Raw genomic sequence first — 16780 nt, forward strand, 5'->3', positions numbered from 1 at the left:
TAAAGATGATGCTATGCATTACAAAAACATTTCCCTATGTATCCATTTGCATCATACTACTCTGTGGGTGGATACTTTTGGGGTTAATTGGTTGTAGTACATGCTATAGAATTAAAAAAAAACAGATTTTTTTTTTTCAGACAGAGACATGGTTTCTAATAGACTGGCCTACTAGTCTTGATATAATCTTCAGCTGAGCATTTTAATACACTCTGTACGCCTGTTAATCAATAATTCTTTCTTTCCTACCAACAATGAGGAAGTTTTCAAAGCCTGCTCTTCCTCCATGGGTGCATCTCAGACAGAGGTTACAAAGGGAAAGATGCCAAATTTTCACCATTTCAAATACTTTGGCAGTGTACAACATTAAACAAACTTCTCTGGGTTTCAACATGGATTCTTCCAGAGACAGTACCTTTGACATGCAGTCTCCGTTACAAAAATAGAAATGTGTTCTCCTTATGAAAATTAGGATTTATATACTCTTCTATTATATTACGTAAGGCTTTAGTGTTTATTGTTACTGAGTTTTTTCCAGATGAAGTCTGTGCACTGCAGAAGTAAAACCGTTTTTTAAAACACTGCCAGCCCTGAAAATTCCCAGATATCTGAAAGTGAAGCTGGGTTTTCCTCACCATACATCATCACTGGTAATAAAGATTCTACAGTCCAAATAATGTGTTCATTTATGCTTGAATGACCTCATAAACAATAAAGGTGACAATTTTACATCACCTCTTTTCATAGCAGAACCAAATTTAAGAGTTAAAGGCTATTTAGTTGTATGTTTAATTAGTGGTATTTGTTTACTATAAATATAACAAAGAACAAGCAGTAAGCTTTGAAATTCCTAACTCTGGTGGATGTGTATTTTGGAATCTGAATGTACTTTTTAATTGTGTGGCTGGTCATTCTCTCTCTCAAGGACAAATCAAAACTTTGGAGCTAAACACCTCTGAATTTGAACATGACATACAAATCTGAATTAATCCATGTGGCTCTTAATATTAACATCAGGGATATAAAATAGAAGATGCTGAACTTCTAATACATCTGCTCTTAAAAAGAAAAGGAGTACTTGTGGCACCTTAGAGACAAACAAATTTATTTGAGCATAAGCTTTCGTGAGCTACAGCTCACTTCATCGGATAAATGCAGTGGAAAATACACTGGGGAGATTTAATATACACAGAGAACATGAAACAATGGGTGTTACCATAGACACTGTAACAAGAGTGATCAGGTAAGGTGAGCTATTACCAGCAGGAGAGAAAAAAACTCTTTTGTAGTGACAATCAAGGTGGGCCATTTCCAACAGTTGACAAGAACTCTTGTTGCAGTGTGTATGGTAACACCCATTGTTTCATGTTCTCTGTGTACATAAAATCTCCCCACTGTATTTTCCACTGCATGCATCCGATGAAGTGAGCTGTAGCTCACGAAAGCTTATGCTCAAATCAATTTGTTAGTCTCTAAGGTGCCACAAGTACTCCTCTTCTTTTTGCGGATACAGACTAACACGGCTGCTACTCTGACATCTCTTCTTGATATTATGAGAGACAATGTAGTAAATTTAGTACATACCTCATAGCCAGGGCTGAAAGGAGACTGAGACAGCAAGTTGGAAAGAGGAAAAAGCAGAACAAAGTAGGGAAAAAAAGAAAAGAAAACAATGTTACTTTTGAAGGAAGTATGAATATTTTATCATTTTACATTGAGGGGCTACTATGCAGTAGAACATAAAAATTGATTAGGTATTCAGATAGAGCTACTAGATTATGTAACCTACTCTTTAATCTTCAGGTTATTAAAATTTCTGTTGAATAAGCAGCATACTATTACTAAGTTGAGAATGAAAAAAAAATCACTGTCAAAACTTTAGAATTCTGGATGGAGCTAGATTTTTTTTAAAACATCCTTTAAATGTAGACCCATAATCAATTATGAGCTCAAATGAAATAATTTAGATGCTTTACTGGATGATTTATGTATGCAGATGATATTTATGCTCATAAAGTGGAAAGTTAAAGTTTTCTCAGAGATCCATAAACAAATATACATTTACAGCACTATAAACAAGTTTCAAGTGTGATGGTACAAGGAAAATTAAAACATCATTCTGGCATTTCATGATTATTGTCTCTCAAAGACTTCCTTGTCAATTACGCATGTTGAAAGTAAAGAGATTTTTTTGCACAACTGCCTGCCCTCCAAACCAATGGCTTGTCTACACTCCCTTGTAGTTTGAACTACAAGGGCATGAATAGCAGTGCACACCAAAGTGCTGAATTGTAACTGCCCGGTGTGGACGCTGAGGGCACAAACTAAAAGGTTCATAGTTTGCGTTAATGTGGTCCTCTTCAAACAGGACGATATTAATGCAATCTAGGAACCTTTTAATACATGCATGCAGTGTCCATACAGGGGAGTTACAGAGCAGCACTTTGGTGCGCATTGTTATTCATGCCCCTGTAGTCCAAACAGAGAAGGGTAGACATAGCCTAATCTTAAGTGTCTCAAACTAACGCTGGGTTCTTTCTGGTTCACACAAAAGTCTGACTTCGTAACTTTGTGAACAACTCTGGCTTTGGTACATTTCCAGGAGTAGACTCTAACTTACTCACTGTCAGCTGTGTTGGGTCTGCAGGGTAAACCGGAGTAAAAAGTAGTTAACATTTCTTTTAGTCACTAAAGCAAGCAGAACTGACTCTGAACACACCCAAAAAATCAGCTCAGTAAGAAAGCTGTCACACTCTTTTACAGAGACTAACAAGAGGAGGAAGAGCTGGAGAGAAGACTTATGAGAAATGTATTAGATTCGGTGTGTCTGCACACCCACAATGGATAGAGAGAGCAGAATTAGAGGCAAGGTTGAATGTTCTGTGAAAACATGGCTTCTTAATACAGCATCTTCACATTTTCTTTAAAACTGCAGTCATCATTTTGCACATACAAGTTTTATGCATGCATTTTTAATGCTTAAATCCGGGCACACAAAAATGAGACTTTTTATATCTCTATTAGATATCTAGCTACCTGATTTTTTTTGTGTTCAAATGATTCAACTTATTATTTTTAGTGCCCATAAATGTTCTATGCCCATAGAACAGAGCAAACAGAGAGAAAAAAAAACCATGGTGCCTGTCTTGCAGCATCTTACAATGACATCTAAGATGCAACAAAACAAGAATAGCGAAGAAACAAATGAGGGGGACAGAGTGGAAGGAGAAAGGTTACATAAAAGTTACAGCTCGAGGTTAGTCGTTCGACTGAATATGGTGATGATGATGATGAATTTTAAGTTCTCTGGGATAGGGACGATGTCTTCCTTTTGTATGTACAGCACCTAATGCAATTGGACCCTGTCCAAATTAAGACTAGATCCTTGCAACCTGTCTCAAAACCAATGGATCTGGGTCAGGCTGGATCTGAAAACCACCTAACCCCTCTCAGGCTTGGGTCAGGTGAGGTCATCTCTGATCACTTCCTCCTGTCCATGGGATTGATGTAGCGGTGGCTGTGTGCATCCAGCACCACCTTAAAGAGATCTGTGTGCACTGTGGAGTGAGTGTGCTGACAAGTTGTAGTGTCTCTCACTTGGCAGCATGCACGGTGCAGCGAGGCAATGGCGGCCTGCAGGAGCAGGTCACATAGCCACTGCTGCATGAACCCCATGGACACGAGGCAGCCAGAGATGAATCATGGGCCTAAGCTTGCATGAAACCCTCACCAAGCTGAGTGCTAAGGACGAGATGGCAATGCTGACACAAGTTTGTGGGGAAGTGTCAGCTTTGGGACAGGCTTGGTCTGAAAGTGACTAGAACTCTCAGGTTGGGTTCAGGTTGGCTAAGTTTGGTCTGACTCTGGATTGACCAAGGCAGATCTTTAGTTGGGGCATTTAACTATTATCACAATATAAATTACAACAAAAAATTGGCTTTAAGTGAGCACTGCAGAAAGAGAGAGTCCGAAGGGGAGATTAGAATGAAGAGTGCTACATAAGAACATAAGAATGGCACCGACTGGGTCAGACAAAAAGTCCATCTAGCCCAGTATACTGTCTTCCGACAGTGGCCAGTGCCAGGTGCCCCACAGGGAATGAACAGAACAGGTAATCATCAAGTGATCCCTCTCCTGTCGCTCATTCCCAGCTTCTGGCAAACAGAGGCTAGGGACACCATTCCTGTCCATCCTGGCTAGTAGCCATTGATGGACCTATCCTCCATGAATTTATCTAGTTCTTTTTTGAACCCTGTTATGGTCTTGGCCTTCAAAACATCCTCTGGCAAAGAGTTCCACAGGTTGACTGTGCACTGGGTGAAGAAATACTTCCTTTTGTTTGTTTTAAACCTGCTGCCTATTAATTTCATTTGGTGACCCCTAGTTCTTGTGTTATGAGAAGTAGTAAACAACACTTCCTTATCTACTTTCTCGACACCAGTCATGATTTTATAGACCTTAAGCATATCTCCCCATCGTGTCTCTTTTCCAAGCTGAAAAGTCCCAGTCTTATTAATCTCTCCTCAAACTGAAGCCGTTCCATACCCCTAATCGTTTTGTTGCCCTTTTCTGAACCTTGTCCAATTGCAATATATCTTTTTTGAGATGGGGCGATCACATCTGCACACAGTATTCAAGATGTGGGCGTACCATGGATTTATATAAAGGCAACACAATATTTTCTGTCCTATTTTCTGTCCCATTTTTAATTATTCCCAGAATTCTGTTGGGTTTTTTGACTGCCGCTGCACATTGAATGGATGTTTTCAGAGAACTATCCATAATGACTCTAAGATCTCTTTCTTGAGTGGTAACAGCTAATTTAGACCCCATCATTTTATATGTATAGTTGGGATTATGCTTTCCAATGTGCATTACTTTGCATTTATCAACATTGAATTTCATCTGCCATTGTATTACCCAGTCACCCAGTTTTGAGAGATCCTTTTGTAGCTCTTCTCAGTCTGCCTGAGTCTTAACTGTCATTAGTAATTTTGTATCATCTGCAAATTTTGCCACTTTACTGTTTACTCCTTTTTCCAGATCATAGAATCATAGAATATCAGGGTTGGAAGGGACCCCTGAAGGTCATCTAGTCCAACTCCCTGCTCGAAGCAGGACCAATTCCCAGTTAAATCATCCCAGCCAGGGCTTTGTCAAGCCTGACCTTAAAAACCTCTAAGGAAGGAGATTCCACCACCTCCCTAGGTAACGCATTCCAGTGTTTCACCACCCTCTTAGTGAAAAAGTTTTTCCTAATATCCAATCTAAACCTCCCCCACTGCAACTTGAGACCATTACTCCTCGTTCTGTCATCTGCTACCATTGAGAACAGTCTAGAGCCATCCTCTTTGGAACCCCCTTTCAGGTAGTTGAAAGCAGCTATCAAATCCCCCCTCATTCTTCTCTTCTGCAGACTAAACAATCCCAGTTCCCTCAACCTCTCCTCATAAGTCATGTGTTCTAGACCCCTAATCATTTTTGTTGCCCTTCGCTGGACTCTCTCCAATTTATCCACATCCTTCTTGTAGTGTGGGGCCCAAAACTGGACACAGTACTCCAGATGAGGCCTCACCAATGTCGAATAGAGGGGGACGATCACGTCCCTCGATCTGCTTGCTATGCCCCTACTTATACATCCCAAAATGCCATTGGCCTTCTTGGCAACAAGGGTACACTGCTGACTCATATCCAGCTTCTCGTCCACTGTCACCCCTAGGTCCTTTTCCGCAGAACTGCTGCCTAGCCATTTGGTCTCTAGTCTGTAGCGGTGCATTGGATTCTTCCATCCTAAGTGCAGGACCCTGCACTTATCCTTATTGAACCTCATCAGATTTCTTTTGGCCCAATCCTCCAATTTGTCTAGGTCCTTCTGTATCCTATCCCTCCCCTCCAGCGTATCTACCACTCCTCCCAGTTTAGTATCATCCGCAAATTTGCTGAGAGTGCAATCCACACCATACTCCAGATCATTTATGAAGATATTGAACAAAACCGGCCCCAGGACCGACCCTTGGGGCACTCCACTTGATACCGGCTGCCAACTAGACATGGAGCCATTGATCAATACCCGTTGAGCCCGACAATCTAGCCAGCTTTCTACCCACCTTATAGTGCATTCATCCAGCCCATACTTCCTTAACTTGCTGACAAGAATACTGTGGGAGACCGTGTCAAAAGCTTTGCTAAAGTCAAGAAACAATACATCCACTGCTTTCCCTTCATCCACAGAACCAGTAATCTCATCATAAAAGGCGATTAGATTAGTCAGGCATGACCTTCCCTTGGTGAATCCATGCTGGTTGTTCCTGATCACTTTCCTCTCATGCAAGTGCTTCAGGATTGATTCTTTGAGGACCTGCTCCATGATTTTTCCAGGGACTGAGGTGAGGCTGACTGGCCTGTAGTTCCCAGGATCCTCCTTCTTCCCTTTTTTAAAGATTGGCACTACATTAGCCTTTTTCCAGTCATCCGGGACTTCCCCCGTTCGCCACGAGTTTTCAAAGATAATGGCCAATGGCTCTGCAATCACAGCCGCCAATTCCTTCAGCACTCTCGGATGCAACTCGTCCGGCCCCATGGACTTGTGCACGTCCAGCTTTTCTAAATAGTCCCTAACCACCTCTATCTCCACAGAGGGCTGGCCATCTCTTCCCCATTTTGTGATGCCCAGGGCAGCAGTCTGGGAGCTGACCTTGTTAGTGAAAACAGAGGCAAAAAAAGCATTGAGTACATTAGCTTTTTCTACATCCTCTGTCACTAGGTTGCCTCCCTCATTCAGTAAGGGGCCCACACTTTCCTTGGCTTTCTTCTTATTGCCAACATACCTGAAGAAACCCTTCTTGTTACTCTTGACATCTCTTGCTAGCTGCAGCTCCAGGTGCGATTTGGCCCTCCTGATATCATTCCTACATGCACGAGCAATATTTTTATACTCTTCCCTGGTCATATGTCCAACCTTCCACTTCTTGTAAGCTTCTTTTTTATGTTTAAGATCCGCTAGGATTTCACCATTAAGGCAAGCTGGTCGCCTGCCATATTTACTATTCTTTCGACTCATGGGGATGGTTTGTCCCTGAAGAATGAAGATCATCTATGAATATGTTGAATAGGACTGGTCCCAGAACAGACCCCTGGGGGACACCACTATTTATCTCTCCAGTCTGAAAACTGACCATTTATATCTACCCTTTGTTTCCTATCTTTTAACCAGTTACCAATCCATGAGAGTACCTTCCCTCTTGTCCTGTGTAGCTTACTTTGTGTAAGAGCCTTTGGCGAGGGACCTTGTCAAAGGCTTTCTGAAAATCTAAGTACACTATATCCACTGGATCCCCTTGGTCCACATGCTTGTTGACCCCCTCAAAGAATTCTAGTAGATTGGTGAGGCATGATTTCCCCTTACTAAAACCATGGTGATACTTCCTCAATAAATTATGTTCATCTATATGTCTGACAATATTGTTCTTTATTATAGTTTCAACCAGTTTGCCTGGTACTGAAGTCAGGATCGTAATTGCCAGGATCGCCTCTGGAGCCCTTTTTAAAAATTGGCGTCACATTAGCTATCCTCCAGTCATGTGGTACAGAAGCTGATTTAAATGATAGGTTACAGACTACAGTTAGTAGTTCTGCAATTTCTCATTTGAGTTCCTTCAGAACTCTTGGATGAAACCAAATATGTATACAAAACAAGCATGAGAAAAACTATTCTTGCAAAAACAATGGGTACAATTTTAGAGGTCACTTTTGAGAATTTGGCCCTAAATGAGGAGCATTTTCTTCATTCAAATTTTTACCTCTGGAAGAAAAGAAAAATCAGAAAGTTACCTATTTAATTTTTCAAGGTTTAAGCATTTGACCTGCTACTTGTTAAAGGTTTTTATTTTATCCATCTATATGTAATTCTAAACCATAATTTGGTAGGAAAATGATAGCATGGTACAAATTAATGATCTGTAAAGAAAAGAAATGTTACTAATATATATGCATTGCCACTCATTATGAATCCTACTATATTTCTTCATATTAAAATTCAGTGTAACAATCTGGATTTTTTTAAAGTAAGATTTTTTTAAAAAATGACATTTAATAAAGGTGTTTAAATAATTCAAGGAACATGTGTCCAACAACAGACAGGCAGGCCTTTAGTCACAGTATTAGAAGTCTAACAAACTTAAGTTTTCAAATTGAGCTGTACAGCTAACAGAGCATGTATATAGAGAGGCCTGAACCAAAAGCCCCGGACATCCCTAAACTTTACAAAGTGTATCAATAGGATTGTTCAGCATTCTACAGTACAGACTATCTATTTAATGTTCCAGAAAGGTGATTTAATGACAGTTCTGAAAGCCGAAGTCCAGTATGCTCAGAACTCATACAATAACGGCAGCCTTGAGACCCTCAACTAAGACACCCAATTACTATATGTAGGTCACCAACCAGACATTAGATGATCATCTGAATCATTACTTAACTGGGCTGGATACAGACAAATGGCCTAAATGACAAAGGCTCCATATTCTGTCACCAATCCTCTGACCCATCCTCCTCCCAAAATTATTTGTAATGATTATTTTTTAGGAACAGCAAATTCTCAAGATATAATCATGCATCAAGGGAAGTAAAAAAAAATGTCTTGCACTTTCCATAAATATCATTCAAAATTCAGCCTAGGGTTACATAATAATCAAATATTAACATTTATATATTGTTCCTGAGAAGCATCTTATCCTTTTTAATCCAATGTGTCTTTTTTGACAGTACTCAGTCCTGCAGCAAGTTTAAGCTGTTTAAAATTTACATAAAGTGGCAGCCCCCCTTTTTAACCTCAGTTCTGGAAACAATCTAAAATAGTGTCACATTGCCTCTTAATTCCATTTTTATCAATATTGTAATGACATTAGTAAGTGTGCATTTCTAAAATAAACCTTGAAAAGTACAATGTGCAACTTTTTGTTGTTCTACTAAATATTTTAAGTAAGTTTTTATTTTAAAAATGTATGTATTCATAATGTGCATCTGAATTTCTAAGTAGGTTTATTATAATTAGTGGCATCTGTAGATAATTGGGATTCATGGATGGTGTTGCATGTAACACTAGGCCTATGTTGTTTGAATAACACTCTTGTCGTATATCAAGTTCAATAAGTGTAACATTTTAATTGGAAACAAAACAAGACAATGATTATTCTCATATGCTTATAAATTCTTTCCTCTTTTTTGAATTAAAATGTTTTTAAACTTTCATTTACTATTAGATTCATTTCTGTGTGCACACTGCAGCTTTTTTAGCTATTAAAATATATTAATTATGGCAGTGTGTATTCCTCTCCATGACAAAAAATGTATAGTAACCTAACTTGTTCTAGGTTTCAGAGTAGCAGCCGTGTTAGTCTGTATCCGCAAAAAGAAAAGGAGGACTTGTGGCACCTTAGAGACTAACACATTTATTTCAGCATGAGCTTTCGTGAGCTACAGCTCACTTCATCTGATGCATGCAGTGGAAAATACAGTGGGGAGATTTATATACACAGAGAACATGAAACAACGGGTGTTGCCATACACACTGTAACAAGAGTGATCAGGTAAGGTGAGCTATTACCAGCAGGAGAGGGAAAAAAAACCTTTTATAGTGCAAGTAGAGTAGGGGCATTAGGGGACGAGAGCTGAGGAAGCGTTGTTCTAAGTCAGCCGTAAAAATGTTGGCATACTGTGGGCCGTGTGGGTACTCATAGCAGTGCTGCTGATTTGAAGGTATACACTGTCCCCAAATGTGAAATAGTTATGGGTAAGGACAACGTCACAAAGTTAAGCCACCAGGTTTGCCGTGACATTTTCGGGGATACTGTTCCTGACGGCTTGTAGTCCATCTTTGTGTGGAATGTTGGTGTAGGGGGCTTCTACATCCATAGTGGCTAGGATGGTGTTTTCAGGAAAATCACCAATGAATTGTAGTTTCCTCAGGAAGTCTGGGAGTGGATGTATCATTACCCAAAGTAAAACTATTTCCCCATGTTTATTCTCCCCCCCCACCAACTGTTCCTCACACGTTCTTGTCAACTGCTGGAAATGGCCCACCTTGATTATCACTACAAAAGGTTTCCCCTCCCCCCACCCCGCTCTCCTGCTGGTAATAGCTCACCTTACCTGATCACTCTAGTTACAGTGTCTACAGTAACACCCATTGTTTCATGTTCTCTGTGTATATAAAATCTCTCCACTGTATTTTCCACCGCATGCATCCGATGAAGTGAGCTGTAGCTCACGAAAGCTTATGCTCAAATAAATTCATTAGTCTCTAAGGTGCCACAAGTCCTTCTTTTCTTTTTGCGGATACAGACTAACACGGCTGCTACTCTGAAACCCGTGATTAGTAAAGTGCTTTAATTGTCCCATGTAAACCCTGCTGGCACGTTAATGTCAACGTGCATGAGAGTGTGCCAGAAGGAGCTATATGGGACAGTTAGAGTGCAGCATATTAGAGTCCTTGATAAATCACACCCCAGTACTTTGCTTTTCTAAAACAAGATGCACATGTAATCATCACCAAATACAAAAGGATGATTTGCAGAGCAAACTATTCCGAGTACTAGTCAAAGTGTTGTTTGTTCTATATGAATCATTGTGGTTCATGCACTACACAGATGAAAAATGTCTGAACACACACATACACACACACACACACAAAACCAAGAGCAGAAGTTATTCAGATATTTAATGAGCCCCAATTTCAAGTGTTCTCCTGAGGCCATTTTTCGCTGTACCACAAATCAATACATATGCAGCTTTGACATGAAAGATTTTTTTTCAATTATGCAGTAAACATATCTGTCATATCAATTCTAATTTATATGGGCCAGTTCTACAACCAGACCCTCAAATACCATAATCCTTCAAAATGGATTATTATTTACTGTGTTAGGATAATGATGGAAGCAGAGTTTGACAAATATGCATTCATATGCTGAGACAGGGTCCTTCCTGTTGTGTTAAGGTGCTCTTTTTTACAACAAGGTAAAATTTGTGTGGTAAATTTACATACCCTTCTCTCACTGTGTCTAGTAGGAAGAACAAATCCCAAAATGTTAAAGTTCATTTGTTTTGGCAACTCTTATTATTTTAGTAATTAGATAATTGCATACCAGAAGGGCCTCATCTGGGGTGGTAGGTGAAAGTTCTGCAGATACTGTCCGAATAGTGCTGAGTCCCGTTAAGGAAACATTTGAGAGTCGTCTTTTACGTACACCGCTGCAGTTGTTAGGGATTTTAAATGCACACCTCTTATGGTAGTTTAGACCACATCCTGAAAAGGAAAACATGAAGCCTTCCTATTAAAGATTATTTCAGAATAAAGTAGAAATGTATTTTTATATTGAACAAAAATGCCACCCTAATTTTCTCTGAAGCTATTGGTATTCAGCATTACTATTTTGCTTTAAGTTTTGCTAGTTTAAAAAGGTGTTAAGGCAAATCTCAATGGTCTATAGATAATTCAATAAACTTCCAAAAGTTACCACCATGACCAAACCTCAGTCTTAGTCCCTCATTTGCCAAGAATCTATGAGCAGAAGGCACTACTGTGGCTGTACACTTAGTACATGGGAGGTATGGAAAAAAGATTTAATTTCATGTCAGTCATTGGCAACATTCCAACAGGAGCTGAACACAGATGCTCTGGGTAAAATGAGAATGATCACAGCAAATATCTATACTCTGATCTCTCACCAGTATTGCTCAAGAGCAACTTTAATGAAGTCAATAGAATTACACTGGTATAAAATCAGAGAAAAGAATTAGGCACAGGGTGTGAGAAATTTACATGACAGAAAGGCCTTTCCTCAGATAAAGATTAGGCATGGACAACCCGTACGTGACACCTCCTGGGGGTACAGAGTGAGGCTTCCACCTGTCTTTAGGGTGAGGAAGCCTTGCCTGTACCTTTCGTGGGTCAGCTTCCTGACTCCACCGGCACAGACAACACAAGCACTCCCCGCTTAACATACGGAGGCTCTGCCCAGCCACTACTCCACTGGACGCTTTTAGCTTTCAAAGATTCACTGCTCACAAAGGAACAGTACACCCCAGCTTACCACATACATCTCAGATCACAGCTCCACTTAACACAGGGCCCTTAGATAAGTTTATAGGACAAATGATTAAACTTTTATTTAACAAAGTATAGAGATTCGAGAGATAGTAAGTAGAAATATTGGAAACAAATGGTTACATACAAAATAAAATCATAACACTCATTCTAGAGCCTAGACTTAACTAACAAGTTACTGTCATGTCTTATAGGGCAGAGCTCACCCAAAATCCATCCCACGTATTACAGCCAGGCTTGGCTGGGATCTTCCATTCGAGAGACAAGCTAAATTGTCAGCTTTCCTCCACAGTGTAAAAGATTCAGGGTGTCTCCCTGTACCCTCAATTATACTCCCATAACCATTATCTTTACTCATAAGCAGGACCCTCCCTGATGGTTGTTGTTTTCCTGTGTGCCTTTTTCTTGTCAATTTTACAATCTCTTGATTAGCATATGGCTCAGACTGTAGCTAGGCCTCCATTGTGAAGCGGACAACACTCAATACACACATTACCAGCCAGAGAGTCATAAAAGTGTCTCTTCCTTCCTACCTGACAGGAGCTGATCTGCCCTAACTAACATACCTTAATAATTTTCAGTACAGATACATAATTCCTTAAACATTATCCGTACATACATTTCGCAATGATTACGATGACATGTGGACTCTTGGCTCTTGGTAGAGAACTCATATGCCACCTTTTGGTAAACTTAATATGCATACATCTGACCTTGGGGATGCCTGTAAAACTCTATGCACCCTTTGCCACCAAAAGGTTCCTGGGTCACACCCTCCTCCGGGCCTAAATTCTGGATTTATAGTATGATAAGACCTCATGAGGAAGAGAGCCTAGGCTGGCATTTGGTAGTGTGAGGGGAGGAAAATTTGAAATTGGAGACAGCAGTACCAGGTTATGGCTAAATAAAGACAGGGGAAAGTGAAAGCTGACAAAAAAGTTTCATGTTCTTTATTGATTTCTATCCAGTTCAATCCCAATGAACCCACTGGCATTCTAGAGGATGCCAGTCAATATAAGATTTTGGACCCATGAGATTTTAAAAAGTTATTATTATTATTAACAAACAACTAATATCAAACACTAAGGCTATGTCTACACTACAAATTACTTTGGTATAAATTATGTTGTTCAAGGGTATGAATAATCCATACCCCTGAGCAACGTAAGTTATACCAACCTAAATGCCATTGTAGACAGCGCTATGTCAGTGAGAGAGCTTCTCCTGCCAACATAGCTACTGCCCCTCATGGAGGCAGGAGTTATGAAGCCGACAGGAGAGCTCTCTCCCATCAGCTTAGAGCATTTTCACCAAACGTGCTGCAGCTGGGCCGCTGTAAATTATGGAGTGTAAACACAGCCTGTAACTAAACACATAAAAGTGATCAATAGTAGTAAATCTAGTTATCTTTGCACTTCAACAGTACAATATTTTGCAGCCAACAGTATTACTATTTGTCTATGAATGACATGGGATATACATTTTTTTCCCCTTTAAAGAAGCCTGGATAACTTGAAGAGTAAGGACTGCAAATGTACTCATAAAATAGCTGGACTTTCCAAAGCAGCAGACATTCAGAAAGTTTACTGTGTTGTCCCAAGAAAGGTTCCCTAGATTCAGAGTCATTCAGCTACCATTTGTTCATTTATTCTAGGCCGGAGGAGAAAGATCATCATCACTATACTTGTTACTTTAGTCATACTAAGCATCTTGTTTTGAATTCCCACAATATTTTTATTCCATTATTAGCTTTATTCCAGAAATTGCTATATTTATTTTCTTGATGTCCTTTTTCTGTCATCTCAGTTCATCAATGAGTTAGGTCAGAAAACCATACAGAATTACTCTTTATTTAAACACAATATCTTTTTTAAAAGGGAAGAGAGTAGATCCCATTTCCCCAGCAGAATAATGGCTTACGCCTTTTGAACTCCTCCTCCTAAATAATCTACTCTGGTAATTATAAACATTTAAATGTGCAAATTCAGAGGGGAGTGAGATTAATCAGATAAGGACTCTGTTCAACAGTGAATATACTTCTAGGCAAATTCACATGTCTTTCTGACTTTCTGCCAGCATATCCATCCCAACCACACCCAGAGTACAAATCATAAGACTCCATTGAGCCTGATGGCTTTGCATTACTTAATGTTAGGGAAGATAATGGAGATGCCACAAACAATTTTTAAAAAAGATTCAGGGCCTAAAACTGGATAAGACAATGAGAAAAACAAATTTATTTTTCATTTAAAAAAAATTCTCCTTAATGGCTGGAGTATAGAATCATAGAACATCAGGGTTGGAAGAGACCTCAGGAGGTCATCTAGTCCAACCCCCTGCTCAAAGCAGGACCGATCCCCAATTAAATCATCCCAGCCAGGGCTTTGTCAAGCCTGACCTTAAAACCTTCTAAGGAAGGAGATTCCACCACCTCTCTAGGTAACGCATTCCAGTGTTTCATCCCCCTGCTGGTGGTGGAGTAACCCTGATCAGTGTAGCCCCTGCTGAAAACAATGAGTCATGACTCTCAACCTGCCTATGTTCAAATATGCAGTGTTTGCCAAATACCCAAAATGAAGAAAACAAACAAAAATAAATTCATGGAGGAAAATTAACATGTGGGATTCGTTTTTTAGTGCAAAAAAATCTGACTATAATCTCAGTTACATATTCTTATTTTTAATGTAAATAATATTTAATAGCAAAAAGGGAATGAACACCAAATTAATGTGGAACATAGGGAACTTTGGGTCTACATTGTGCGATTGTCCCTTGAAATTAAAGCCATCCAATAGGTATGCAATGAGTTTTGTGCTCTTTTTCATACACACACGACTCCTAGTAATTTTAACTGAGGGTGCATTTACATATTGACTAGCGAAATGGTAGTGGATTTACTTGACATAGTAGTATAGGAGATAGCACAAACCATGAAAATATTTACCTTCAAATCTTTATACGAATTCCATCATTAATGTCTTTGCCTTTATTTGCTGGGAATATTTAAATAAGGAAGCATTCTTTGTCACATGGCAGAATTTCTACTTACTCATCAAAAGCCTTGTCTATATAAAAAAGTTGCATTGTTACTGCTTATACCACCATAATTAAACCAATTTAACTAAACCAACTGTGTGTTCACACTCTTGTGCTTGCACCAGTACAGCCATATTGAATTAGAAACCATGGGTGAAATCCTGGATCCATGGAAATCAAACTCCCATTGATTTCAGTGAAGCCAGGATTTTACTCCATATATTCACACAGCACTGTGCTGCACTGATTGTACTGCTTTGCTGTCTCAGTAAGTACTCTGAAGTACCTTGGATTAGCTCCAGCCTCACTATATTCTGACCAGTTTCCACAATGCATTATGGGATGTCCCTTGGAGACCAGAAGTATAGTTCTGGTGCCCACACTATTTTGAAATACTGTCAAGCACAGGAGTGGCATGCTTGACTCCAGTCTCTGACTCAGATTGGAAAGCAAATGCTAACTTACCTTCACATTTAAGTCCCTGACGCACAAGACCCCACAGCATTTCTCCACAGTGGTCACAGAAAGCTGGTGCTCGGTATGAATGAACAAACAGAGCATGGGGACGGATCTGAAAGTCTTCAAATGTGGCAGAAGCTGCAAAAACAAGAACATATAAAAGATAAAGCTAATTAATACCATAACAAATCTGTATCATTACATGATATTTTATTGTAATAGGTAATTTGATATTTCTTTTTTTTTCAGATATGATTGAAATATAATCATTGTTATCTTGAGTTTCTCTCTTGTGGTCATTATTGTAAATGGAATTATTCTTTATTCATGCAAAATTTAATTTATAGAAAGAGAAGTAAGAATTCGCAATTGCTTGTAAATATAATATCCTATTCCAAGGATGAAATGCTAGTAACTATCAGCCATACCAAAATGAATGTTAGAAAAATGTAAAAGTGTGCTTCCAAGTTTTTTTTTGCCAGTACTTCAGATGTACACTAAAGTTGCAGCAAACTTTTATACTTTCCTTTCTAACTTTTGTACTGCTTAGAATAATATTGATCTCTTACCAGAGCTATCATATACACAACTATTAAAATGTGTGTATTTATGAAATCTTTGTTCATAATATCTATTGTACTCATGTCCAAGCCTGTCATTTACATTATTTTATAATCCTTCATTTTTATAGTATATTCTAATGTACTGGTCAAGGATATTTTTAAGTTTATTTTTAAATTGTTTTAAATGTTCTCATCAAAATTTAAAGGTGTGATTATTTGCCACTTTTTCATAATGGTTGTATGAGGTAGTTGCTACATTCGTCCAGATTTATTAAGACTCTCTTTGAGGCAATGTGATAAATAACATATTGGTAATCTAGAATGAGTATTATCTGTTTTCTAGCAAAGGCATAAAGAATAATTGGTGCATTAAACCTCTGCCATAAATTAGCAAAGGATTCAACCAAATTTCAAGACATTTTTCTAAGCACTATTTTATAAGATTGCATCATTATGTGAAAATAGGCAGAAGCTAAGATACATTGCATGGGAGCATGTAGCTGCAAGTCGTTATCAAACACGGAAAATGAAAGTGGATCAAGGAGGGCCACTGATGCAGACCATTTCTTAACAGGAAGTATGTTACCATTTGCCTAGTCAAATGTTAAAAAAACAA

At 39.0% G+C, this 16780-nt stretch overlaps 1 protein-coding gene across 2 annotated transcripts in view; it reads right to left on the reverse strand.

Annotated features, from left to right (window-relative positions):
* PRKD1 (protein kinase D1) overlaps nt 1–16780 on the reverse strand; it is a 293158-nt gene that overhangs the window by 76965 nt on the left and 199413 nt on the right. The window contains exons 3-5 of one of the 2 annotated variants that reach the window (XM_084630652.1): nt 15608–15739; nt 11145–11305; nt 1585–1608 (exon numbers count right to left, since the gene is read on the reverse strand). In XM_084630652.1, coding sequence (XP_084486778.1) covers nt 1585–1608; nt 11145–11305; nt 15608–15739 — 317 coding nt within the window. The remainder of the gene's footprint in view (nt 1–1584; nt 1609–11144; nt 11306–15607; nt 15740–16780) is intronic. The other variant, XM_084630653.1, reaches the window with a different exon arrangement.

The sequence above is a fragment of the Lepidochelys olivacea genome (assembly GCF_965140295.1).
Source record: "Lepidochelys olivacea isolate rLepOli2 genome assembly, chromosome: 6".
Classification (NCBI taxonomy): Eukaryota; Metazoa; Chordata; order Testudines; family Cheloniidae; genus Lepidochelys; species Lepidochelys olivacea.